This window comes from Microtus pennsylvanicus, chromosome 11, assembly GCF_037038515.1.
Source record: "Microtus pennsylvanicus isolate mMicPen1 chromosome 11, mMicPen1.hap1, whole genome shotgun sequence".
Lineage (NCBI taxonomy): Eukaryota > Metazoa > Chordata > Mammalia > Rodentia > Cricetidae > Microtus > Microtus pennsylvanicus.
In genome coordinates this window covers 2,249,894-2,276,219 of record NC_134589.1, presented here as the reverse complement: position 1 = coordinate 2,276,219, position 26,326 = coordinate 2,249,894, and the positions used below count along the sequence as shown (strand labels likewise).

The 26,326-nt window shown below is 48.4% G+C and overlaps 1 protein-coding gene across 2 annotated transcripts in view; it reads left to right on the top strand.

Moving 5' to 3' along the window:
- Rptor (regulatory associated protein of MTOR complex 1) overlaps positions 1 to 26,326 on the top strand; it is a 306,486-nt gene that overhangs the window by 105,273 nt on the left and 174,887 nt on the right. For both annotated transcript variants that reach the window (XM_075989895.1, XM_075989893.1), the window contains exon 4: positions 15,744 to 15,902. In XM_075989895.1, coding sequence (XP_075846010.1) covers positions 15,744 to 15,902 — 159 coding nt within the window. The remainder of the gene's footprint in view (positions 1 to 15,743; positions 15,903 to 26,326) is intronic.

The window sequence follows — 26,326 nt, the reverse complement described above, 5'->3', positions numbered from 1 at the left end:
GTGTTCAGAAACATTCTGCATTTGGGAATAATTGATGCTCACTGTGTCTTGCCACTTGCCAAAAACAGGAGTACCTGTTTTGTTTTTTAGTGGGATGTGGTGTTTAGAAAACTTAATCCAGGTCCCAAGGGTGTGCATTGTCCACCCTTAGCCCCTCTCTGTGCTTTAGAGATAAAATGCACTTTGAGCCCTTGCTGACTCAGGTTGAGGACTCCAAGATTTCTCCTTGACCCCGTGGTTCCGTGTTAAATGGAAGCTGTGCTCTCTCCTCCTCTGAGTGTCCAGGTGTTTCATGGACACCAGCAGCCCAGCTTCCATTTAACACGGAACTGCACTAATTTCAGAGATGATGGCAACTCCCACCAGTGGTCTTGAGAACTAACTGCTCCTTCAGTGCCTGCTTTCCCCCTGATGGCGGGCTCAGGTGCGGGCACTTTGCCCTGTGTCATGGGCCCTTGGGAGAGCGCTTTCTGTCTTCTCAGCAGCTATTTGGATGTGTAACCAAATCCATTTGTTTGAAAATGCTTGCAACTTAAAAATTATTTGGTGAGTGGAGAGACGGCTCAGTGGTTAAGCTTACTTGCTGCTCTTGTAGACGACCTGAGTTTGGTTCCTAACACCCACATGGCAGCTCACAGCCATCTGTTAGGTTCAGTTCCAGGGGATCTGATTCCCTCTTCTGACCTATGTGAGTGCCAGGCATGTATGTATGTACATTCAGGCAGGCAGTCATATGCATGAAATCTAAAAAAAATTAAAATTTCATTTTGTGTATGTATGTGATCTGAGTGTACTTGTGTGCACTGTGTGTGTGTGGAGTGCCCGTAGAAGCCATAGGAGTGCTTTGGATTCCCTGAAACTGGAGATACAGGTAGCTCTGAGCCGTGCGGTGTGAATGCTCAGACCCAGGCTTAGGTCTCCTACAGAGCAGCAAGTGCCCTGAACTGTTTAGTCATCTCTCCAGCCCCTTGTCTACAACTTTTAAGGTCTTCTTTTAAAATGAAATTAACTTCATTTTATAGTTATGTAAAGTTTTCCTGATTTCAAGTTAAACAAATCAAGGATGTCAGGGAAATCTGCCTGCTAATCCTGTTTCCTAGCCAACAACCCCCACACGTAATATTCCAGTAATGTGTGATATGTATGTAAGACTTGTACTTTTCTTTTTTCCCCCAAAAAATTTCAAAGGAGTATTCTTCTTTTCTGTATTAATGGTGGGCATAATGCACATGATTTTCTTCTTAGTGGTTTTTTTTGGGGGAGGGCGGGTAGGCACTCTATCAGATTAGAAACCAAGGCCCACTTTGGAATGAAAGCTCTGTTCTTTACTCAAACTCAGAGCTCTTCCATTGTGGGCCATTGGTCTGCTGTGAAGGCGAACCCGCTCCTGCATGTGGGAATGAATGGTTGCAGGCCGTCCTTTATACTGCAGCCGGCAGTCGTGACGATCTAGCACACTGCAGGTGCTGCCTGCTGAAACCCCAGGGCAGGGCTAGCTGAGAAGGGTGTGTCCTGTGTCTGTAAGTTCTGTGTCGGTGCAGGGCCCCTGCCAGCAGGTCTGAGGAGCCGAAGGGAACCCTTTTCTTCAGGCGTGGAGTAGCCTGATGTGTAAGCTAAGATTTCTGTTTTTGGACCGTTGCCTCTTTTTCCAATCAAGGAAGGCAGACTTGTTGGTGAATAATGATAAGGGAAAGAGAGATGGTTTTACAAATCTCATGTGAAGCTGCTCTTCTGGGGCAGACCCGTGGTGGAACCCGGAGGGTTGCCGCCTTCTCCCTTCTGCGTCCGTGTGGCTGCTGCTAACCCACTGGATGGGTCTGCCAGGCTCACACAACTGAGACCCTCTGTGTGGCCCCATGCAGCGATGACCTTTTCTTCCTTGTGGTAGAAATCCAGGTTGTTCTGGTTGTCAGTGAAGGGAAATGAAGACATTTGGCTGAGGCTAGTGAAGTAATCTAAACTAGTGTCAGAAAGCCGTTCTGCTCCTCCAGCATGGTCCACAGGAATGCCTAGAGTGAGCTCTACTGGCAAGATACTCATTGTACCCTCTCATACTCAGACCTCTGTTACTCCACCTGGTCTTTCTTTTAAAAGGAAGTGAATGGAATTACAGGCTGCACCTGTGTGCACTGCCGAATGACGTTTGTACTAGAGACCCAGGGAAGTTGGCTCCTGATACCTGGGCAGACCCCGTAGATGCTCAACACTCAGCAGTGCGTTTGGACCACATTTGCTGTGGGAGTGGAAGGTGGAGGCTGTAATTTTCTTCTTACAAGCTCCTCTGGTCTGGTGTTTTGCCTGCCCGCCTCCCTCCCTCCCTCCCTCCCTCCCTCCCTCCCTCCCTCCCTCCCTCCCTCCCTCCCTCCCTCCCACATTTGCTCTTCAAGCTTGGCCTTTCATGGTGCTGTGCAATCCCAAGGCTGCTCTGCTGTGCTGTTCTAATACATGTGAATTTTCTGTGTGGTTTGAGACCTTGTGAGGTATGACCTAACCTTTTGACATTTGGTTAGTGTCACAATCTTCAAGTCATCCTGTGACAACATGAGCCATGTCTGAATGATAGCCATGGCAGTCATACAGGTTCAACTGGGAGGTCTCTGTTTCCAGTGAGTGGTGCTAGTCCCCGTGGCCAAAGTCCAGTCTGCCCTCCCATCCCATCTCATCCTGCTTATTGGATTTCCCAGTCCGTCCGTCCGTCCGTCCTTCCTTCCTTCCTTCCTTCCTTCCTTCCTTCCTTCCTTCCTTCCTTCCTTCCTCCCTCCCTCCCTCCCTCCCTCCCTCCCTCCCTCCCTCTCCTCCCTCCCTCCCTCCCTCCCTCCCTCCCTCCCTCCCTCCCTCCCTGGTTCGTTAGCTCATGTAGTGTCTGAGGTGACAAGCATAAGACTGCACTGTGATAAGAGCAGGAACACAGATCCAGAGGGAGCATGGCATAGGCTGGAAGCCCCTGATGAAGGCTGGTGGCGGTGAGTGACAGGTGTGGCCAACCACGAACTTTGTCAGAGCATTGTGAGTTTTCAAGTAGTCTTGGGATTCCCTGCACCAGAAGACAGGTCTGAGAAGATTGTGGGGATGTTCTTGTTTCAACATGGGGATTGCGTGTCTGGTGGAGGACTGCATGGAAGTGGATAGATCATATAAGGTGTGATTGCCAGTCACAAGTTCCTTTTGTTCTGATTGGTCCTGCTTCTTTTCATTTGCACAACCCAAGAACCCTGTTAGGAGTCGACCCTGGTATGCCAGGGTGGTAAGCAGTAGACTGTAAGGCTGGAACCTGACTTTGGTCTTGAAATTGCCCTGCCGCGTGATTCCTGTCTGTAATGCAGGGAGTGCCACCATTGTCTACCCTGTAGAGTGGTGGCAAGAGAAAAGGGATATTAGGAAGTGAATCCCAGAATGTGTCCTGAGAGTTGATGTTACCACTGGCTGCTCACCTGCCCAGGAGAAGCTCTGCCACCTGAGTAGGCTGGTCCTGTGCTGTTAGGTTTTCAGTGAGAAAGTTTTCAAGTTGAATGGTGGGTAGGTCACTGACCTCTGGCTGAGCTGCAGGCTTCTGTAGAGGTGGCTCTTTGCCATGGGTGCACCTGCTTCTTTCCTCTCTAGCCCTCCCACTACATCCCTCAGCATGCAGAGTGCAACAGAAGCTGTAACGAAGGGCAGAGGTGTGTCTAGAGGAGGAGCTGCACGTGTGTACACAGGGTGGAGGTGTGTCTAGAGGAGGATCTGCACGTGTGTACACAGGGCGGAGGTGTGTCTAGAGGAGGATCTGCACGTGTGTACACAGGGCGGAGGTGTGTCTAGAAGAGGATCTGCACGTGTGTACACAGGGCGGAGGTGTGTGTAGAGGAGGAGCTGCACGTGTGTACACAGGGCGGAGGTGTGTGTAGAGGAGGATCTGCACGTGTGTACACAGGGCGGAGGTGTGTCTAGAGGAGGATCTGCACGTGTGTACACAGGGCGGAGGTGTGTCTAGAGGAGGAGCTGCACGTGTGTACACAGGGCGGAGGTGTGTGTAGAGGAGGAGCTGCACGTGTGTACACAGGGCGGAGGTGTGTGTAGAGGAGGAGCTGCACGTGTGTACACAGGGCGGAGGTGTGCCTAGAGGAGGAGCTGCACGTGTGTACACAGGGCGGAGGTGTGTCTAGAGGAGGAGCTGCACGTGTGTACACAGGGCGGAGGTGTGTCTAGAGGAGGAGCTGCACGTGTGTACACAGGGCGGAGGTGTGTCTAGAGGAGGAGCTGCACGTGTGTACACAGGGCGGAGGTGTGTCTAGAGGAGGAGCTGCACGTGTGTCCACAGGGAGGAGGTGTGTCTAGAGGAGGAGCTGCACGTGTGTCCACAGGGCGGAGGTGTGTCTAGAGGAGGAGCTGCACGTGTGTACACAGGGCGGAGGTGTGTCTAGAGGAGGAGCTGCACGTGTGTCCACAGGGAGGAGGTGTGTCTAGAGGAGGAGCTGCACGTGTGTACACAGGGCGGAGGTGTGTCTAGAGGAGGAGCTGCACGTGCGTACACAGGGCGGAGGTGTGTCTAGAGGAGGAGCTGCACGTGTGTACACAGGGCGGAGGTGTGTCTAGAGGAGGAGCTGCACGTGTGTACACAGGGCGGAGATGTGTCTAGAGGAGGAGCTGCACGTGTGTACACAGGGCGGAGATGTGCCTAGAGGAGGAGCTGCACGTGTGTACACAGGGCGGAGGTGTGTCTAGAGGAGGAGCTGCACGTGCGTACACAGGGCGGAGGTGTGTGTAGAGGAGGAGCTGCACGTGTGTACACAGGGCGGAGGTGTGTCTAGAGGAGGAGCTGCACGTGTGTACACAGGGCGGAGGTGTGCCTAGAGGAGGAGCTGCACGTGTGTACACAGGGCGGAGGTGTGTCTAGAGGAGGAGCTGCACGTGTGTACACAGGGCGGAGGTGTGCCTAGAGGAGGAGCTGCACGTGTGTACACAGGGCGGAGATGTGCCTAGAGGAGGAGCTGCACGTGTGTACACAGGGCGGAGATGTGCCTAGAGGAGGAGCTGCACGCATATACAAAGGGAGCAGAAGGGCATACCTGGTACTGTTGGAACCAAGATCTTTCTCTGCAGTCATTTCGAATGAAGCACATAGACAGTGTGGACATTCCCCCAAAATGATGAATAATCTTGGAACTGGCCAGAGTGGCCTGCTCTTCTGAACTTACGCAGTCTGAAGGCTGCTTCTAGTACTTCTAAAAACAGCTTAACTCTACCCTGCCCATTCAGAGTTCAGGAACTCGGGCTGCAGAGATGTCTGGCTAGGCCAAGCAAGTAGAAGGTCAGGTGGAGAGGAGGCTGTATGTAGAGACTGTTCTTTTGTTTTTCGGCCACCCAGACCTGAATAATCACACAAACTATAGTAATTACAACACTGTTTGAGCAATGGCCTAGGCATATTCCTAGCTAGGCCTTGCATCTTAAATTGACCCATTTTTATTATTTTATATTTTACCATGAGGCTCATGTTTTGTTACCTCTTACTTCTTGGGCTACTATATGGCACCTGCCTGACTCTGCTTGGATTTTCCATCTTGCTATATTCTGCCCCGCCATAGGCCAAAGTAGCTTCTTTATTAGCCCATGGTAATAAAGCATATTCACAGCATACAGAGGGGAATCCCATACCAGGAGGCAGCCCAGGGATGCTGAAGATGCTGGTCCATGCTCTATCATTGTGATGAGATGTTTATTTGTCCAGCACCATTTCCCCACATCCCAGGATGCTGATTAAACTGTAGCAAGCTGGTATCAACCTTGTTCTTGTGGCTCTTGTCCCTCTCCAGCAGCCTGGGGTCATCTAGCCTCTGGCTGCTTGTCCAGGCCGTTGTTCACATTGCAGAGACCCAAGGGGTTCATGGACAAAGTCAGCTAGCTTTTGTTTTGTGTTCTATGAAGGGATTGAAGTGAAAGGCTGGTCTTTTAGTGACAGTGTCAGGGAAAGGGGCACACAGAACAGCATCTCCATGGAAGCCTTAACGGGAAATTAAAGTTCTAATGGGGTAGACGTAGTGCCTGAATTACACAAACCTGGGCTACATTCTTCCTGATAAAAGTTAACCCCGAGGTTTTATGAGGTCTGCTAGAGCACTCAGCTAATTGAAGGCAGAAGGTTGTTAATAAAGTAAATGTAGTCTAGACACACATTTAAGTGACGTGTATATCCAGAGACAGGATCTGAGGGGTGCCTGTCTGTCCTTCTGTCTGTCTGCCTGCCTGCCTGTTGTCTTTCTGTTCGTCTATCCGTCTGTCTGTGGCTGTTACCTCAGAGGGTCATACCACAGGGGGTTAGAATCTACTTTGGGTAGATGAGTACAGGGTGAGACAAGAAATCTAGGAATTTGACCAGAGATTTGGTCTTGAAGGTACACCTAGGAATTCTGTGTTGTGTGAGACTAAGGCCAAGCGACAAGAAGGGCAAGGACCAAGAGAGGAGGAGCACAGCTCAGAGATGAGCAGCAGCTAAGCAGCTCGAGGGCAGCTGTGCTGGTTAGCTTGTTGTCCTCTAGAAAGAGGGGACCTCAGATGAGAAGACACTTCTGTCACACTGGCCTACAGGCCCGTCTCGGTATTTTCTTGATTACTGTGGAAGGGCCCAGTTCACTGTGGTAGTCCTGGGCTGTGTAAGAAAGCAGGGTGAGCAGCAAGCCAGTAAGCAGTGTTAATCCATGATCTCTGCTTCAGCTCTGCCTGCCAATTCCTGCCCTGAGCTCCTGTCTGACTTCCCTTCATGATGAACTGTGAGCTCTAGGAAGAAACAAACCCTTGGCCATGCTGCTTTCATAGCAACAGAAAGCAAAGTAGGGCAGCAGGAAAGCCAGGTGAAGGACTCGTGGCCTGGAGCTGCAGTTGGTCAGGAAGACCTCTTTGGCCGAGTGCTGCTATGGTACATAGAAACAGCCGGAGGAGTGGCATGGTCAGAGCTGTGTCTGCAGGGTGCTGTGTAGCCCTTGCTTCATGTCCATGTTGGGAGGCTCTTTACCCACTGCCACCCCTCTGATCAACTCTGCTTGGCCATCATTTGATTTTTGCCCTTTGTTCTTTTCCCCTTACTCTCTACTCTTGAAGAGGTTTCTGCAGATTATGACCTGACCTGTGGAATGCATTGTAGGCCCTGCCCTTGTCTGGAAGAAAAAATTGTCCTTATGGCTTTTTACCAGGTACCTGTTTCAAAGCTGCACTCTCCTGCCTGCTCCCTGAAGGCTTTCCTGGTTCTTCACCACAGACACACAATGTGACTCATAGCCATTGTCTGGCTACTTAGGGCTGGAGGGCTGAGATGGGGAAGGGGCTTGACTGGTGACTGTGTTGAATAGTGTGTGATCTGGGTTCTGTGGCACAAGTGTGGGGGCCAACACTGTCCACGTTGAGTCCATGGCCTTGGCGCAGAGATCAGCTGTCCAGGCAGTGTGTCCCCTGCAGAGGAACCTGGCAGTAGTGACAGAGGGCCTGCTTCACTGCTGCTCTCTAACACAGCCACACTGGGTTGTTTAAGACAACACTCAACAATAAGGAAATGTCGTGGCTCTGAGCCCCCTGGTTCAACCTCCCAAGTGCAAAGGCTAGTGCCGCTACTCCAGGTGGTTCATTTATTAGGAAGGAGGAAGGAAGGGAGAAAGGGAGAAGAAAGACAACACCTGGCAAAGATAGGGTCCATTCCCACAGGACAGTGGTGGCAGAAGTCCTGTGGAGGAAGTAAGCATGTTGCAACTGCTGCACAGGGTTTCCTAGCCCAGCTTGAGGGTTTGTCAAGAGAACATTCAATGAGTGCAGCCTTGCTCTGTCTCTTCCCACTGTGGCTGTTTTAGGTTTATCACTGTATCCCGAGTTCATGAAGGGCTCACACAGCTGCCTCCTACACCATGGCAGCCTTGCCTTCCTACACGATGGTGGCCTGCTCTCTCAGCCGTGTGGGAGCAGGAGTCAGAGAGGACCTGCAGAACCCCATCCCAGGAACCCTTTCTGAATGTGGAGAAAGTAGAGTCCAGAGCCCCAGGCTTTCTTCCGATTGTCCTGAGTTACTCCTTCTATATTCTTTTCCTCTCTTGCAGGTCCCAGAATCCCCATGACTGTTTTTATTATATCCTAAGAGTTGGCTTTTCAGGAGGACGCCTGGCACAACAGGCGGTGCTTTAGAAACTTGTTTTGTTGTTTTGTGCGCCCAGTGAGATTCCCCAAACCATTGAATGCTTCACCTGCCTGAAGTCTTTCACTCCAAAGAGCCATTATCCAGGCGTCCTCATTTTGAAATGAAACCTTACGTGGTGTGGTGACATTTAATTTACTGTTTCTCATTTCAAAGCCCTTAAAAATATTAATTAATTCCTGTCAACCCCCAGGAGGCACATTATTAATATCCAAAGTGCCTTTCATGCTGGTCCATTAATGTGTCCTCTCAGTGTGATAGGTTTGAAATGAGGTTGAAGCTTTTTTTTTCTTATTTTTTAATTTTTTTTTTTTTTGCAATTGCACAAGATAAGACCTCTCTAGAGCCAAGGTCAGAAATGACGAATCCCTAATTTTATTAAGATCGTGGCATGACTTCAGCTCTGTGGCTTTGGGTGTGCTTTTGGAGGATAACACGCCTGTTGAGGTGTAGTGTCTGGAGGCAATGGCTGAGTTTTCGGTAGAGCTGTGATGTTACAGATGCAGTGTGATAGCTGTGCAGAGTGCACAGAGGCAAGAAAATCTGCTGTGACAGAAAAGAAGAAAGAGAGGTAGGCAGAAAGCCAGGAGTGCCCAGCATTTCCACGAGAGACGGAAGGTCCACGTGAACCTGGACTGGGTAGCAGATGGACATGGCTCCTGGACGGCTGGGCTGGTCTCATTCTGGAGTGCTCTCTTTACTTTCTTTGGAGTCCGTCCTTCCTTCCTCCCTCCCTCCCTCCCTCCCTCCCTCCCTCCCTCCCTCCCTCCCTCCCTCCCTTCCTCCCTCCTTCCCTCCCTCCCTTCCATTTTTGAGACAGGGTCTCTCTGTGTAGCCCTGACTGACTGTCCTGGAAGGCAGTCTGTAGACCAGGCTGGCCTTGAACTCACAAAGATCCATCGACCTCTGCAGCCCCCGCACCCCCACCCCCGCCATACTTGGCTTTATGCGGGGTTTATGCGGGGTATTTCTGTGGTTTGTCACAAGGCACGTGATGGCCACTGATGCCGGTGTTTCAGCTGAGCTGGCGCCCTACCCTCCGTCCCATTGCTCAGAAAGCTGAAGTCCTGCACACTCCCTTCTCGGTCAGCTGCAGCTCATGGCTATGGAAGCTGATTGAAGTGAGCGAGTCTGCTGTGAAGGAGCAGAGCGTGCACTGCCCGCTGAAGGGCAGACTCTGGGGTGGGGTGAGAACTGGTGACCTTAATGAGAGATGCTGGGAACCATGAGGCATTATGTCCTCTGGCTCCTTGTGAGAATATGCACCGTTTATGGCTGTGCTGTAAGACATAAGACGTGGGCTGTGAGTGTACCCACTGCTGTGTGGGCAGTCATTGTTACAGATGGTAAGGAAGTGTGCTCCAAGAGCATGTGTTAGTCCCACCAGGTGAGAAGAAGACTATTGCCACAATTTTAAGCCAAATTTGAAGTAAGCTTTAATTAAATACTGGCCAGGATGGTGGACTCTGGTCAGGCCCATTCCTGGGTTCCCAGAAAATGCCAACAAGTCCATTTTTGCTTGTAAAGGCAAATCTATAAAGATACATTTCTCACCAGGTCCAATCATGGACAAACATGCATCCTGACATACTTCCTGCCTGTGTATTCCCGCCTACATCCCATCAGGGGCAGGCATTCATCCTGACATAGTTCATGGCTATGTACCGCACACCTACAAGTGATCAAGTTCATGGCTATGTACCGCACACCTACAAGTGATCAAGTTCATGGCTATGTACCGTACATCTACAAGTGATCAAGCACACCTCTGTTCAATTGGGTCAGACACACTTCCTTAGGGGAGTGGAAACACGTGGCTTACAATCTTACATAAAACAGCCTCCAGCATCTCAGGAAGTGTCTGTACTTTTACAGGTGAGAGACATTTTGTTTTATGCATCTCTTAGGTACAGTAATTAAAACTTAAACCATAACTTTAGTTCTCACATGTGGTCACGAGTAGTGATGGTGTCTGGGCCTTTTGGTGCCGTACATAACGTACAGGGGATTTCAGCAAATGGAGGACTGAGCATATGCACGAAGGTCAATTAGCCTTTTATTCATGTTTCCCAGTAAGATTTTGAGGGAAGAGAAAGCTGTTAAAGTGAGTGTTTGTAAGCCCAGGGCTGGAGGGGAGGCACAGCCCCTGCTGCCACCACACCTTCTCTCCTGATGAGCAGATCCACCTTCTGGCAGCTTCCTTTCCTTTCCTGTTCTGCTCGCCTCACATCTCCCCACTACGCTAAGAGTCTTCAATAAAGGAGAAAGAGGCCCCCTTTTCTGCATTTCTTTCTGGTAGAGTGTTTCTCTCAGTTCTCACGCCCACCATGGACTACAAGCCTCTGTTGGCTGCACTTTGTATTAACAGCAGGAGGCGGCTCTGCTGTTGGGACCTGGCCTCCTCCAGGGCTTGCAAACCTCTAAGATGGCTGGAATTTGGTTTATGATTTCCCTGCTAGTTCTCTTGGTAGTAAATAGAAATGTTTCTGCTTTTCCTGTGTTTTCACAAAGAGAGTAAGTATCATTTAGAGCCCTTTTTGGCTACTCTTTGTCAGCTCCCAAAGAAATCCAGACAAATGGCTCCTGTGGTGTCTGTTAGCATACCGCGCTGATCACCACGCCCATTCAGTGCTGGTGGCCCCTGCCCTAAAACTCTCTAGTCCAGGCTTTTCTGTTCCTTTCCCCAGCTTCTCTGTCCTATATAACCCTGCCATCTCAGCCTTGTGCTCTCTTGGTTCTCTTGGTCCTCCGCTCCTCTCTTGGTCCGCTTGCCTTTTCTTTTCACCTCCCCTGTACCTCTCCCTCTTCTCTCTTCTCAATCCAAAGGCTGAGAAGCTTTCTTACCCTTCTCAACTACTTCCTGTGTCTCTGTATGTTCTGGGTCCTTCAAAACTGTTATGGTTGATTCTGGTCAGCTAGTAGCTAGCTCTGTCCTCTGATTCAAGGTCAATTTTATTGGCAGTTTCAGGAGTGTCAGAGTCTGATCAAAATATCCCACAACAATGTTCAGAATTCAGAGTCTGTGTCTTAAGCAATATTACTCAGGGACACAGTGAAACTCAGTGATGAGCTAAGAACAAGTCCACCATTTTTTTTATTAGTTCTTAAAATTTTGTTTATTTATACTTTATATGTGAGTGCTCTACATGTATGCCTGCAGGCCAGAAGAGGGCACTAGGTCTCATTAGAGATGGTTGTGAGCCACCATGTGGTTGCTGGGAATTGAACTCATCCCTGCTCTGAGCCATCTCTCCAGCCCCTGATTCAACCACTCTTAACTCTCCTGAGAGTGGAGGTCATGCGTGGTAAACACTGGCTTTACCGCTGTACTCTAGCCTCTTTCCAGTCTTCTGCTGTGCAGGTTTGCAGCCAAGCACCATAACTGCCCTGTACCCAAGTGCTGTTTCCCACAGCACTTTACAGAGCTGTAGTGACATTCACTTGGTGTCACTTTGATGTTCGTCATTTTGATTCGTTCCTTCACTAATTATAATAATTAATGTCACTAGCAATCTGGTGTCACTGAACAACCTTGCTGTTGGTAGTGTGTCATCACGCTGTAGAGAGAACCAGACACGCCCGGTATTGAAGGGCACATACTGAATTGTAAGTAGTGCTCGCCCCATATTGTCTGTAGCTTGATTCAGTCATTTGTACACAGTGGATAGTGAGCAATGTCAGGCTTCTCAGACATCACCCTCTTCAGAGAGGCTCCAAAGAGTCCAGGCCCCAGCCGGCTATTTCAAGCATGCGGAAGATGTGACTGGAGGACTCCCAGGCAGTGATGCCCACCTGCCTAGGCCTACCTCAGCATCCCTGCCCTCCTCCCTGTGCTTCTCTGAGTATTTCTTCCCACAGGGGCTTTGAGCCTGTGCTTGGGACCTTTTGCTGTGGGTTAGCTTTCCTGCAGGCCCTGGTGATACCACCCTGTTTTCTTTTATGAGCTACATTCTGGTCTTGAGTGAGGAAACCCTGAGAGGAGTTGCACTTTGCTGGACCCTGATCCTGCCACCTTGGGGCAGGCACCCCAGATTGCCCAGCCCTGCGAGTAGCCCTGCCAAGTGCTTTGTATACGACTCCAGTGTGTTTTGCTTAATGGAGCAGAGAACTCAGGAAGCCTGGAAGGACCTGTGGCGCCTCAGCTTTCTCAAGTTCTTACATACTGGCATGGATGACCGGGGCTGGCACCCTCGGTGGTCAGCTTGTTTATTTCTCTTTTTACCAACTGATTAAGTCAGTCTATGAAAATAGTTGACTTAGTCATCTGCAGTAGTGACTTCAGCCTCCATCATGGCTCCATACTGATGGAAGGGTAGCACGAATTCTAGTTGGTCTTAATACTAAAAACCCAGAGTCAGATATAGGGGCTAATGTTTAAGATCAGAGAAGCAGAGAGGCCAGACACTAGAGAGTTCTTTTACTTCTACCAATGCTCAGACCAAAGGGATGATCCTGTCCTCAGATGGCATCTCCAGACTCCATCTGTCTCCACCAAACCTCAGACTGCTCCTGTCTCCTCCCTCCTTATATTTCTCTCTCCACTCAGCCACAGCACTCCTGTCTCCACCTCCCTAGTGCTAGGATTAAAGGATTGTGTGAGTGCTGTTTCTCTTTTAGACAGAAGCAGTCTTTAGCCCAGGGTGACCCTGAACTAGAGATCCGCCTCTGCCCAGGGATTAAAGGTGTGCGCCACCACTCCCTGGCCTCTAGTGGTTTAGCTCTGCACCCTGATCTTCAGGCAGGCTTTGTTAACACATGAACAAAATATCACTACAGGAAGTAGTTTGCTAAGTGATCTTGGGAGGACCGTGTAAGTCAGTGAGGCGCTGCCGATTCTCATCTCAGAAACTCCAAGGGGCTTTTACTTTCAGGTGGTTTTGCTTGGTGCCTCTGTCTACGTCCACATGCTCCTTCTCCAGAGAGTCCACCCTGGGGCGGGAGAGGGGCTTCTTATTTAGTGAATCACCTCTGGTTCCATGAACATATTTCTACTGTCTTTAAAGGCCATAGCTGTGAGTTGTCCTAGGAGGGAGCAGATGAGCGTGTTCCAGTGCCCAGAACCATGTCTCAGAAGGTTGCCTGTCCTCACAGATGTCCATAGGGGAGGCCAAGCATGGTCATCAGTGGGGGGCTGGACTCCGTTTCTGCTGTTCCTTTCATGTGTAACCTTTTCTCGCTAAAGGCTCGGGGACCTTCAGAACTTTCACGGTGTTCCCCGCTTTCTGTTCTAACCCTTACCCTCTTTTCTGCTCTTCTCTCAGTGGGTGCTGGCTGACCCCTGCTGTGTCACGGTCACATCCTCATCCACAAAGGCACTGGGTTCTTGTTTACCAGTGTGACCTCCTAAAAGGAGAGGGAGGAGCAGTTGCCCTCTTCTGTGGTGGTCTGAGGTTGGACTGCTGGTTCCACTCACCCCCGGGCAGAATGGAAGATAAGAAAGTAGAGAGCAGTTTGTTACACTTGTTACACGTCCTTTAGCAGAATAATAATAGCATTAGACTTTTCAGTAGGGCCCGTGACCTAGCCAGCCATGGGATTTGGGCCCAGTTAATGGAAACAAACATGGTTTTTGTCTTGTAGAGTGGATTTTAAATCCAATGAAAAACATAAGGTTCATAAATATAACATTCATGACAGTATTGTATCCCTGCATATTTTGCCAGGCGAGGTGCTGTTGTAGCTTGCAGGGTGCACAGCTGCGTCAAACTGCTGGTGACCGCCCTTGCTTTTCAGAATGCACAGCGCCTTCCTTTCCACTATGAGTGCTAGACAGCAGGGTGACGCAGCCACCTTGATCTCTCCGTGCTCGGTGAGTAAGTGTTGCACCTGCAGCTGTAGGTGACCAAGAGTGACAGTCAGCTGCCTTCAGCAAGGGAGCAGGATACAAAATTAGCACACGAACCTCAGTAGCCTTCCTATATACCAAGAACAAACGTAGTGGGAATGAGATCAAGGAAACAATCTCCTTTACCATAGATTAAAAAACAAAACCCAAACCGTGGACTCCATCTAACCAAGGAAATGAAATCTAACTTGGTACAATGAAAGCTGTAAGAACTGAAGAATTTACCAGAAGATGGAAGGGCCTCCCATGCTGATGGATTGGTAGGATTAATATCGTGACAATTACCATCCTGCCTAAAAGCAATCTACATATTCAGTGCAACCCCCATCAAAATTCTAATGCAATTCTTCACAGAAATTAAAACACATATGGAAACACCAGGCAGGACCCAGGATAACCAAAACTTATCGTAAACAATAAAAATAAACGAGGTATTACCATCCATTGTGCTATTTCTTCTTAGAAATCAAACAGTACAAGTTTCCTGAGCTGCGTTATATGCAAACATATACATTACTTTTTAAGATCAGATCATATGACCTTTCACTGTTTTTCTGGTTGGTTCTGCTGTTGTTTTAAGAGAGAACATGGTGTGCTCTAGTGCTCTGATGATCCTCTACTACCCCAGGCTCTGTTCACTGGGATTTTACCATTAAAAGTTAAGTGTAAGGCACAGAATAAATGGAGGGAACCAGAGACTCTGGCCCCACCATTGGCTTCAACATCCTCGGTGCATTACCGGACTCATCTCTGCCCTGGTCCTCAGCTCGTTTCACCTGCGAACTAGCCCAGGTTTTAACAAATCAGCTGTTAGAAAAGTTTAACTCTCAGCTCTACTCCCGAGAAGCCCAGGTGTGTGGCTCAAACTCTGGTGTCTCTGTGCTGAGGTTCCCTGATCTGGGGTCTTGAGCCCCAATCATATCATCATAATTAGACGCCCTGCAGGATTTGGGGTTTCTAGGAAGGTTGTCCCACACCAACTGTGGGGTTTCCCTTTTCCGTGTTTTCTTAGTTTTCCTTGCACGTCTTTTCTGTCCTCTGTGTGGGTTTACATATCAGCTTGTTTAGTTTCATAAATACCTTGCTAGATGTTGCTGCGGTTGTATTGAATGTGGGACTGGCTCTGGGAAAGCTGAGTGTCTGCTGAGGTCGGTTCAAGTCCTATATCTCTGTTTCCCTGGTGTGCTGACCAGTTCCCACGGTGAGGTTCCACATCGTTCCTCCTGAGCCATCTCCTAGCTGTTTAACTGTGGTTTTGTTACTGGGATTTTCTTAGTCATCTCTGTTGTTTGTGTTTGTAAAGACCTTGGTGTTCATTTCAGGACCTCATCCCTAGGTGTTCAGTGTCCACTGAGCAGTGGAAGAGGACTGTGTGGAGTCAGACACTGCTTTCGTCTCTTTATAACTGCCGTTGCTGCTGTGTGTGCTGCAGGCCCTTGCTTGAGTAATTTCTCTATGCTCCATGTTCTAAGAAGGTTTTCAGGGCAGTCTCTTCCTGAAGGGTCCCTTCTTGTGTTTGACTTGTATTGGCATGTGACGGCTGTCTTTAATTCATGTCCAGTGTTAATGTTGTTAGTGAAAACAGCCACATGACCACACTCTCTTCTAGCGGGTCCTCACTTTTTAATGCAAAAGCTTAGGGCCACCTGTGTCCTTAGCTGCTCCCTGTAGCTTAGCATCCAGGAGGAGGATCTCTCTGGCCCTTCCCAGTGTGTGACAAGTATCTCCTTTCTTTTTCTACCACAGGCTCGGTACAAGCAGAGCCTCGATCCCACTGTCGATGAAGTAAAGAAGCTTTGTACATCCCTGCGCCGGAACGCCAAGGAGGAGCGGGTCCTCTTTCACTACAATGGTCACGGGGTGCCCAGGCCCACGGTGAATGGAGAAGTCTGGGTCTTCAACAAGGTGGGCCTGCCCTCAGCCTCCACTCTCCTTCCCTAGAAGGCGTGTCAGTTTGGGTGTCCCCTGAGGTCTCCTGCCTGTAGCTTTTGCTGGCTGAACCCTGGGCGTTTCACCCGTTCAGCTTTTGGAGAACAGTGACAGGTGACACGCCGCAGGCCAGCAGCCAGGGTGCCTGGTTGAGGGTGATCAGGCAGAGGAGCCATTTCTTTTGGAGGATGTATTGACGTGGATTCCATTTGTATCATATATTCTAAATACGAGCAGGGTGGGGGAGGGGCTCACAGGCCACAACATACATTTGAGGTCAGAGGACCAACTTTCAGGAGTCAGTTCCTTCCTCCTAGCATGTAGCTCCTGGGAACTGAACTCATGATGTCAGGCCTGACAGCAACCTACTAAACTATCTTGCTAGCAAAGTTAGAAGAAAAGGCAGATTTTTAAAAAATATTTATTTATTTATTTATTTATTTATTTATTTATTTATTTATTTATTTATTTATTTATTTATTATGTATACAATATTCTGTCTGTGTGCCTGAAGGCCAGAAGAGGGCGCCAGACCTCTTTACAGATGGTTGTGAGCCACCATGTGGTTGCTGGGAATTGAACTCAGGACCTTTGGAAGAGCAGGCAATGCTCTTAACCACTGAGCCATCTCTCCAGCCCCAAAAAGGCAGATTTTAAAGGAATATGGTGTCATGGACCACCAGGAACTCTGGAACTCAGGAAAGGAGCCTGGAAGCCCTGGGAGCCCTGTGTGCCTTCCATAATCTCATGCCCTTCTCATCCTTTCTTCTACATTCTGACTCCAGGGCACAGAGGAATCCAAGCTCCTATTCTCTGGTTGTGTCATATCAGATCATATCTGCAGACAGAATCATTTCAGAGAGGACGGGTTTATTTTAGCTTCTTGAATATATACATAGCATTGTGTGTGTGGATGTGTGTGTATCTGTGTTTGGGGTATGTGTGTGCTTGTATGGTCTTAAGTGAGTGCATGTGGAGGTCAGAGGTCAGTGTGGAGAGTCTTCAGTTGCTCTCCTCTTATTTTGCTGAGACAGGGTCTTTTCTGAATCTAGGCTTGCTGTTTTGGCTTGGTTGTCTGGCCAGGAAACCTCCAGAACCCTCCAGTTTCTGCCCCATGGTGCTGGGGATGTAGACACTCACCACTGTGTCAGACTTTTCCTGGGTACCAGAAATCTCTGCGTGCTTGTGCAGCAAGCACTTTATGCACCCAGCCATCTCCCTAGCTCCTGTTTTGGTTCATGCCATTGTAGCAGGTAACTTGTGGTAGCTGGAGTGTCCAACTGCTCTGTGTTACATGGCACCACGTGGAAGCGCAGACCAGGGCCAGAAGTGGCACCAAGCTATAACCCTCAAACCCTACCCAGCGACCACAAGGCACTCAACTGTTCCCCATGTCCACCAGCTGGACACCAATGTAGTTGTTGATTTTTTACTCTTTTCCTCTGCTCTTTGGGGGGGGCCTACCGCCAACTCCCAGATAAATCACACATGGAGTCTTATTCCTTCTTATGGATGCCCCGCCTTGGCTTGGCCTATTTCTAGCCAGCTTTTCTTAAATTATCCTGTCTATATTTTGCCTCTGGGCTTTTGCCTTTATGTATTTTTGTGTACCCCTTTTTACTTCATATCAGTGGCTTGCTGTGTAGCTGGGTGCCTGGCCCTGGAATCTTCCCTGCTCCTTTCTTCGCTCCCTTCTTGGTCTTTCTTCCTAGATTTCTCCAGCCTTGCCTCTCTTTTCTTCTGCCTTGCTGTTGGCCGATCAGCTCTTTATTAGACCATCAGGTGTTTTAGACAGGCAAAGTAACACAGCTTCACTGTGTTAAACAAATGCAGCATAAAAGAATGCAACACATCTTTGCATCATTAAACAAATGTTCCACAGAATAAACAAATGTAACTTATCTTAAAATAATATTCCACACCAGACTGATGTTGAAACACATGAGTCTCTTACAGACCTTTCAAAGTCAAACCATAGCATGGGTCCCAGCTGGTTTTAAGTTGATTCACTGGGGCCATCCTGTGGGTGAAAATATAGGGGTCTTGATTCTTCCTTTTGGTAGATGTGGACTCCCTCAGTTGCAGACATTGGTTTGGACTTTGGTGGGTTAGGATTGGGCACAGGCATAGGGTTCCAGTCGTTTTTCTTGTTGGATTTGGACCCTGGCCCTGATCTACTGCATGTGCTTTTCCCTGTTTCCTGAAGATTCATCCTTGAGTAACCACCAGTGCTGCTAGGTGTCTGTCTGTCCCCATGCCTCCTCCTCGCTGCGTTGGCTGTGTGTGGGAAAGGGACATTTGGTACAACTAAGATTTCCCTGGAACCTGTTGAATACGTGTGGGTGCTGCTGATTGCTAGCCACACAGCCTCTCTTCTTGGGTTGTTTCCTTTGTCTTACATATTTGTTGGAACTCTGTATTCTAGGCAGACACTCTTCATCATCCTCTAAACTTATGGTCTGTTTTTTATTCTGTTTGTGGTTGCCTATGATGGACAGGGGTTGTTTATGCTGGATGGATCTCACTTGCTGTTCTCTCGGGAGACAGCAACATCTCACCTAAGCTTTCCTCAAAGTTTTGTGCCTTAATCAATTATAATTAGGTTTTTTTTTGACCCAGAACTTTTTTATGTGTATCATGAGGTGGGGGATCTGCGTTTGCCCTCACAGCCTGTGCTACTTCACCATTCACGCCAGCTTTGACCTGGGCCAGGCTTCTTCAGCTTTGTTCTGTGCCCATCAGGTGTCTTGGTTTTCAGTGCTTCTTAGTGTAGGGGGACACAGGCACCCTTTGTTCTTGTTGGTGTTTTGGCTAATCTTGGCCTTTTGGTCTAATAAAAAAATACTGACTCCATTTGTTTGTTTCCATAAGGCGGCTTGTGGGACTGGAGGGATGGTTCTGCAGTTAGAGCACTTGCTTCTCTTCCAAAGGACCTGAGTTCAGTTCCTAGCATCCTCACTGCCCACTTCTGGACTCCACAGGCACCTACATAAATCAATCACTCTCTCTCTCTCTCTCTCTCTCTCTCTCTCTCTCTCTGTCTCTCTGTCTCTCTCTCTCTCTCACACACACACACACACACACGTAAGAATGAAAGTAAATCTTAAGAAAAAGAATACTTGTTGAAATATATCATTTTTTTTTCCACTGGGGTTTATGGGAAGGCTGATTTCCAAACTCAGTAGATTCTAAAGTTTGTCCGTATGTACTGCTGCTTTTCCTGATAGATGATATCATTTGTAAATGGATGTTTTTATTTCTCCTTCTCTGGTTTGTGTCTTGTATGAATTGTACTTGTTTTGCATGGCTGGCCTCTGAGAGAAACAAGCAGTGATGGGGATACCTTGTCTCCTCTGTGAGGAATACCTTGTCCCTGTGAGGTCTGCAGGAGGCTTTTTGTGGGAAAGGGGAGGATGGAAACATTTTGTTGTTTTTTTTGAGACTGGGTTTTTCTGAGTAACAGCCCTGGCTGTCCTTGGAATTCTCTTTGTAGACCAAGCTAACCTCAAACTCAAAGAGATCCTCCTGCTTCTGCCTCCCAAGTGCTGGGATTAAACTCGTGCACCACTGCCTGGTGAAAACAGTTATTATCAGCTGAAGAACTTTGCTACTCAGGAATCAGGAGACGGTGTTGGTTGCTCCGAGGCATCTGTTGTGCTGTGTGTTGGGTTAAAAAGGTATAGTCCTGCTTGCTTCATTCTTAGTTCTGAGGAGATGCTGTCTCTGCTAGAGTCACTGTTTCTGTTGAGACTGGCAGAGTGCTTTTTCTCCTGAAGCCGACACAGCGTTGTGTGACAGCACCTGTTCTTGGTGGCCTGTTTGTCCCCAGTCATCTGCTCACACATCGGTTTTCCCCAGCTTCTGTGCTCCCCGGTGAGATCTTCCTAGATTTTTCTTACTCTTGTCTTTGTCTGGCTTGAGTAATCAATACTCTGTGGCCTGAGAAAACGAATAGGGGATTTTCCTTCTGCATTTGTAAGACTTGAATCATTTGACTGCCCAGTTCTGGATTGTTGTGAAGTCTCTGGCTGCTGCTCTGGTTTTCATGGTTAGAACTGGGTGTTCATTTCTTCTGACCTTTTCGACATTTCAACACAGCTTCTGAATTTGTTGGTACTCGATGCTCAGAATACCCCTTGCTACTGTGTTTGTCTAGGTAGTGGTAGTGGTGTGTGTCTCTCGTTCTTGGGGCCAAGCTCACGGGCTTGCTTTCTGTTCTTAGTTGCTCTAATGAGAGGCACATGTGCCTTTATCTGTCCCAGAAGGGGGACAGAACAGTGACACCTCACATATGCTGTGTGTGCTCTGTGGGACGTAGAGTCCCCTGCACACTCCATTTAGACCTCATGACACTGGTAGCATGGGCGCTTTCTACCTAAGCACAGTATTGTTAAGTTGCCGGGGCCTCACCACCGGTTCCACAGTCTGGTTTCATCAGTGCCCACACTCGCATCTCCCTCCAGCCACCCCACAGAATCTGCCAGGGCTCACGCCTGTGCCCACTCTCCAGGCTGGCTGGCCTCTGTCGCTGTGCTAGCCTTCTGGTCCCCACTTTCCCTCCTGACTTTGGCTGCTTTTTTAGTGAAGTTTTAACTTCAGGCTTTCTCTGGTAAGTTAGTAGAGTCTGGCCAGTCTTCAGTGCCGTACGAAGGCCTTCGCTTGTGGAACGCTTTATTGACCAGACAACAGTGAGCTGTCTGGAGCCACTCTTAGAGTCTGGCTTTGTCTGCAGTTGCCGGGATTGTGGAGGCTCTGTGGTTCTCTCTTACTAGCTCAGTCCTGCTTTATGCTAAGGTCCAGTGGTGTTGGGCAGTCTGTGCTTCTCACAGACGTGTCTGCCGTAATGTCGGTGCCGTGCAGAGTCCGTTCACTGTCCTAGAGGTTCTCGTGCTTCACCTCTCCACTGCTCTCTTCTTCTTCTTCCTTTCTCCTTCCCCCATCCTTTCCCCTCTCTTTTAGCTCTGTATGTCTTTTCTAGAAGGCGCTGTACTAGGTGTCATCAGTATGCACGCGTCCTTCCAGAGCGGCCTCTCTTGCCTGCTAGCCAGTTGCAGTCAAGGTTCTCCAAGTCCTGTGGCTACATAGCTCAGTTGTCTCTCCCTTACCAGTAGGTAATTCTGCATTTTGTATTCAGCTCTGACAACCACTCAGTTCCTCCTGACTCTTTTCTGCACTACTGTTTATACTTCTGCTCAGGGATTATTTATTTTGAGACAGGTTTTCATGCAGCCTAGGCTGGCCTTGAACTCACGGGTCTTTAGGCTTCTGCTTCAGGAGTTGGGATTCCTAACGTTAGATATGGACTTACGTTTTCGTTCGTGATTGCTGGTGCACATGGTCAGAGTATATTTGGCTTTGTATTACAAGACTTTGTTGCGAGCTCTCTGCTCCCTTTGCATTCCCACCAGTACTGAGTGAAGACACCTTTGGTTCTCATTGTCTGCGTTGACACTGTCAACATCCTGGAATTTAGTCATTCTGCAAAATGTGTACTGGAGTCTTGTTGCTGTTGAGTTTATAATTTCTGGTAGTCCTGACGTGTTCAGCATTTCTTCATATGTCTGATCATGGTCTGTTGTCTCCCTTGCTAAGATGTCTACTCAGGTCTGTTTTACCCTGCATTGTGGAAGCACAGCCTATGTGTGCTGAGCATCTGTTCCACATCCTGGGCTTGCCCATTTTAAAAACAGGAAGCTACTTGGCTTGTTGAGCTTTAATAATTCCTCATACGTTTTAGACATTAGTCCTTCATCAGGGAAGCATTTTGTAGTATTTTTAGTTTGTGGCTTGTCTTTATTAATAGTGGGTGTTGTTTTTATTCCTGAAGAGTTCAGAGCAGTCAGAGTGTCCAGGTTCTGATTCAGGTTCTTTGCTTCTTTGTGAGTTTGTGTCAGAATCAGAAGAGCAGGTTGAAGTGTGCCATCCACAGAGGTGCGGCTGTAGCTGAGGGCCTGTCCAAGTAGAGAGTCACTCATACAAGCATGTGGTCCTCTTAACAGTCGCCAAGTACACTTCACCATGAGAAGGACCACTAGGGGTGAAGTGAGGCATCTCCTGATGACAAGCAGGCATCGTGTGTGTCCACACTTAGTATCAGCCTGAAAACACATCAGAATGGACAGAAGAGAAGAAGGAAATACACCTGCTACCTACCCGGGTGTATGGATGCTGAAGATTGATAGTTAAAACCTTTTCAAAGGCCGGGCAGTGGTGGCGCACACCTTTAATCCCAGCACTGAGGAGGCAGAGGCAGGTGGATCTCTGTGAGTTCAAGGCCAACCTGGTCTACCAAGCGAATTCCAGGACAGCCAGAGCTGTTACACAGAGAGGCCCTGTCTAAAAAACAAACAAACAAAAACAAAACAAAGCAAAAAACAAACCTAAAAACCTTTTTCAGAAAGAAAATTCCAAGTAGGACATAGTTTTTCCTATTTGAAAGGTTTGAATGGAAAGGTCTGAGCAGCCATTGGTCTCCCTGACTGTTTAAGCAGTGCCGCAGCACTCACCAACACATGTAAACACACTCACTGTTGTGGTAAACTGTGCCTGTAATTGTAGCACTCCGGAGTCTGAGACAAGAGGTTGATAAGTTTGAGACCAGCCTGGCCATGCCAAAAAACCTTAACCCTAACCCCCAATCATGTGGGCACTGTGGTGGACTGCAGGAGGAAGTAGAGATGGAAGGTGTGACAAACCCTAACTTAACCAGGTGTCATTTTGACAGCCATGTGCTTTCTGATCTTGAGTGTACCAAATGCCAGCTCTGTCTCCTTTTGGTCTTCTGTAACTTCTCTTTGGTCCTCTGTGTGTATCTGGTTCTCCATGGCAGCAAGGTCTTTGTGTTCTTAGATACCAGGTGCCTAGCATCTAAGAGGGCTCATTTCCTGCCATCTAGGTGAACTAGTCAGTGTATAGTTGGTCATAAAAGCATATTAGTCTCTGGTGCAAATATCTTTTTTTGTTTTTTTCACTGTGTTGTCCTGTTGATTGATCCTCTCATAGGTTTTCTATTTAACGTGATTGTCCACCAGAGACAGACTAGTATTTGTCTAGGTCCAGATAACATGAAACCTCAGTCATACTATGCAGGCCTGTTGCCTTCAAATCTATTCCACATACCCCAGCGAAGCTAGTGCTATTATAAACAATACACTGTAGGGAAAGGTAATATTTAAAACGCTTGGATCAAATTTGTCATAACTCCACTTTTCTCTGTAAGTCGCTGTCATCTGCCCCTACTTCGTCCCTTGACTTCTGCAGGAAATCAGGTTCAGCGCTTGATTGTCAGGCAGTGCCACCCACAGCACAGCCACTAGCAGTCCAGGAGGTGCGGCGCCCATCAGGGAGGAGAGTCGTGTGCTCTTTGAATACCCGTCTTGTCTTCTCAGCAGAGAAAGCCTTTTCCCACTCAGCACACCTTTTTGTCTGCTCTACAGGGCCAACATGACAGAAGCTGTTTCTGATCTTTGCTGTGCAGCGTAGAGCCAAGAGCCTTTCCTGCCTGCAGAGCTAGAGCCCCCTCACCTTGGAGGGCAGGCTGTCTGCTCACCTCTTCTCAGTGCCCTGAACGCGGGACTTTTCATGGCTTTATGTTTAGTTTAGGATACCTTTAAAGGTTTGTTTTGTTGACATCCAGATTGTGCATCCTACCAGAAATGCTGTCAGAGGCTGGACCTGCTCTTCACAGTGTCTCTCACAGAATCTGACTGCTCTGGACATCTTGGAGACCACCCTAAAACCAAAGACTATTTCCTGCTAGTTACTGGTCTTTAAGTCAAGTTAAAGAAAAACCGCTGACTGTGTTGTGATAAATCAGGGTGATGCAGGGAAAGATAGATGGGCCCTCTAAGAGGAGCAGAGCCCAGTTTAGCAGCCATAAGCTGAGCTCCCCTCCTTCCTAGGGACTCCTGCGGGAGGTGAGTCAGCCAAGTGGAGCCCTCTGCTGGGAGAGAAAGGTGTGCTTAGACCGTGAGGACAGCACAGCTTGCAGTGTTAGGAGGCAGAGCACTCTGAGCTGCAAGAACCTGATCTATAGCAAGGATTAGAAAGGATAGAAAAGAGACTTCACAGGTTGCTGGGGAAGGGGCGTGGCCAGGTGGCTTCTGAGCTCCCACCCTCCTCTGCTTCTTGAGACAGCAAAGGACAAACGTGGTGGTACGCTGAAGTCCAGGCCCCAAGGTGAACCTGAGTGTTGAGGATGCAGTGGTGTACAGTGTGGTAGGCTGCAGATCGAGCTGAAGGCAGCTAAGGCCTGCTTGTGACCAGGATGGAGCAGGGGCTGGTGGCCATCTCTGCCTGGGTATGACGTGGGCCTGGGCTGTGACGTGTACTTAGGAGAAGTCGGACAGGTGGTATTGGGTCCCCAGCAAGTGGCCTGAGGGAAGAGGGTGAGATCTAGGGATCGGGAAGATCCACAGAGATGTAATGGGGTCTGTGGAACAAAAGTAAGGGGGACCCTGTGTGAGCACATGTGATTTTATAAGCGGGAAGAAGCCTCTGCAAGTGCCAGCACACCAGCACCCTCAATCTGCGAGAAGTCCATTTCTTCATCCATTGCCCAACTGATCACATTTCGTCATGGCTGCAGAAAAGACTAAGCCAGAGAGGGAGGAGAAGCAAGAGTTAAATGTGGAGGAGGCTGGGGAGGGACCACCCAACGATGCTGTGAGATACACTTCCCATCAGTCTGGACTTTGGGACTTTGACAGGGAAACTGATAAGTTTTCAGGGAAAGCTCTCAATAGCTGGGACTCTCCAACTGTTCCTGGATGCTCAGGAGCCAGCCGCAGGTGAGGATGGTCCAGAGATGCTGGGTATCGTGAAGTGATACTTGTAAGGCACACGTGGCTGTCAGTGACTTCCACACTGAGCTTCAGGGCCTTAGAGTCCTTAATGCTGAGGACGTTTGTATTTTTGTTGTTATCATTGCCTTTGCCTTTCCTTTCTCATAGGTAAGGGACCGTACACTCCACGAGTAGCTACAGATACTGTTCTCAAGATTACACAAACCCACACTCCCATACAGACATAAGCACATATAGTTTGTATGTTAGATTTTTACATGACATTGTCTCTATCAGGTAAATAGATGCTCCTCTGGATGGAGCAGATAGGTAGCTACTGCTTCTGTTGAAAGACAGATCAGATCAGAGAGGTGTTTTTTGTTTTGTTTTTGTTTTGATACAGGCTTTTTTGTGTGGCCCTGGCTGAACTAGACTGGCCTTGAGCTCGGAGATCCGCGCTGTGGGGTGACGCTCTTGTACACTGTAAAGATCTGTCACTCATATTAGCTCAATAAACAGTGCATGGCGTGGCTCAGTTGGTAGAGCACGCCCCACTCTGGGCACCAAGTGAAGCACAATTAATAAAAACTCAGAGAGAAATTGGTGTTCAACCTGAAGGTTTGAAAAGCAAAACAGACAGCCACTGGCTCTTACCTTTACGTCAGCCCAAATTGGCGATCCTGCCACCAGGAATCTCAGAATGAGATTGACCTAGAGCTGTTTCCTCCCATTTTATAATCCTCTCTGTTTCTGGGATTAAGGGTGTATACCTCTATCGTCTGGTTTCTGTGGCAAACTAGTGTGGCTACTGGGATTAAAGGTGTGTGCAATTGTTGCCTGGTCTGTAGGGCTGGCCATTGTGGCTGTTTGCTTTTTTGATTCTGAGGCAGGTTTTATTTATTAAAATACGAGTGACATACCCCTCCAGATGTCCACCTGCCTCTGCCTCCTGAGTGCTGGGATTAAAAATGTGCACCACAACTGCCCCCGACTGATCATGTAAGTTTTAAAATATGCATTTGTTGGAGAAAATTTATTTGTAACTTTTGTAATTCTATCACCCACACCAGATACCATTATCATTTGCTGAAATTGTTACTTTGAGGTAATGCAGAAGAGTCAAGATAAAAGCCTGAATCTTATTGTGAGGTTGACCATTCTTGCATTTGCTTACAGTAACAGAAAGTCTATAGCAAAAATTCTGCTTCTTGCCTGAAGGTGATGTGCCTTTAATCCCAGCACTCAGGAGGCAGAGGCAGGTGGATCTCTGTGAGTTCAAGGCCAGCCTGGTCTACAGAGTGAGTTCCAGGACAGCCAGGGCTGTTACACAGAGAAACCCTGCCTCAAAAAGCAAATAAATAAATACGTCTGTTTCTTTAGAGAAAGCCTGGGAAACATCAGCATTTTGTCTTCTTTATAAAGAAATTCCCTGGTGCTGAAAGGTATACTTACCTTCACCCACATTTTAACAGCTTTTTAATAAAGCTGTTTCTAGAGCCACTAAAAACGACATTTGTGAGACACTTGATGCAGTATTCCTCTGACTGTGTGGAGGGAGCTGGGGGTTGGGTAGAGCCTGGGTGGTGCAGCCTGCTTCACAGTCTCTCCTTGTTTCCG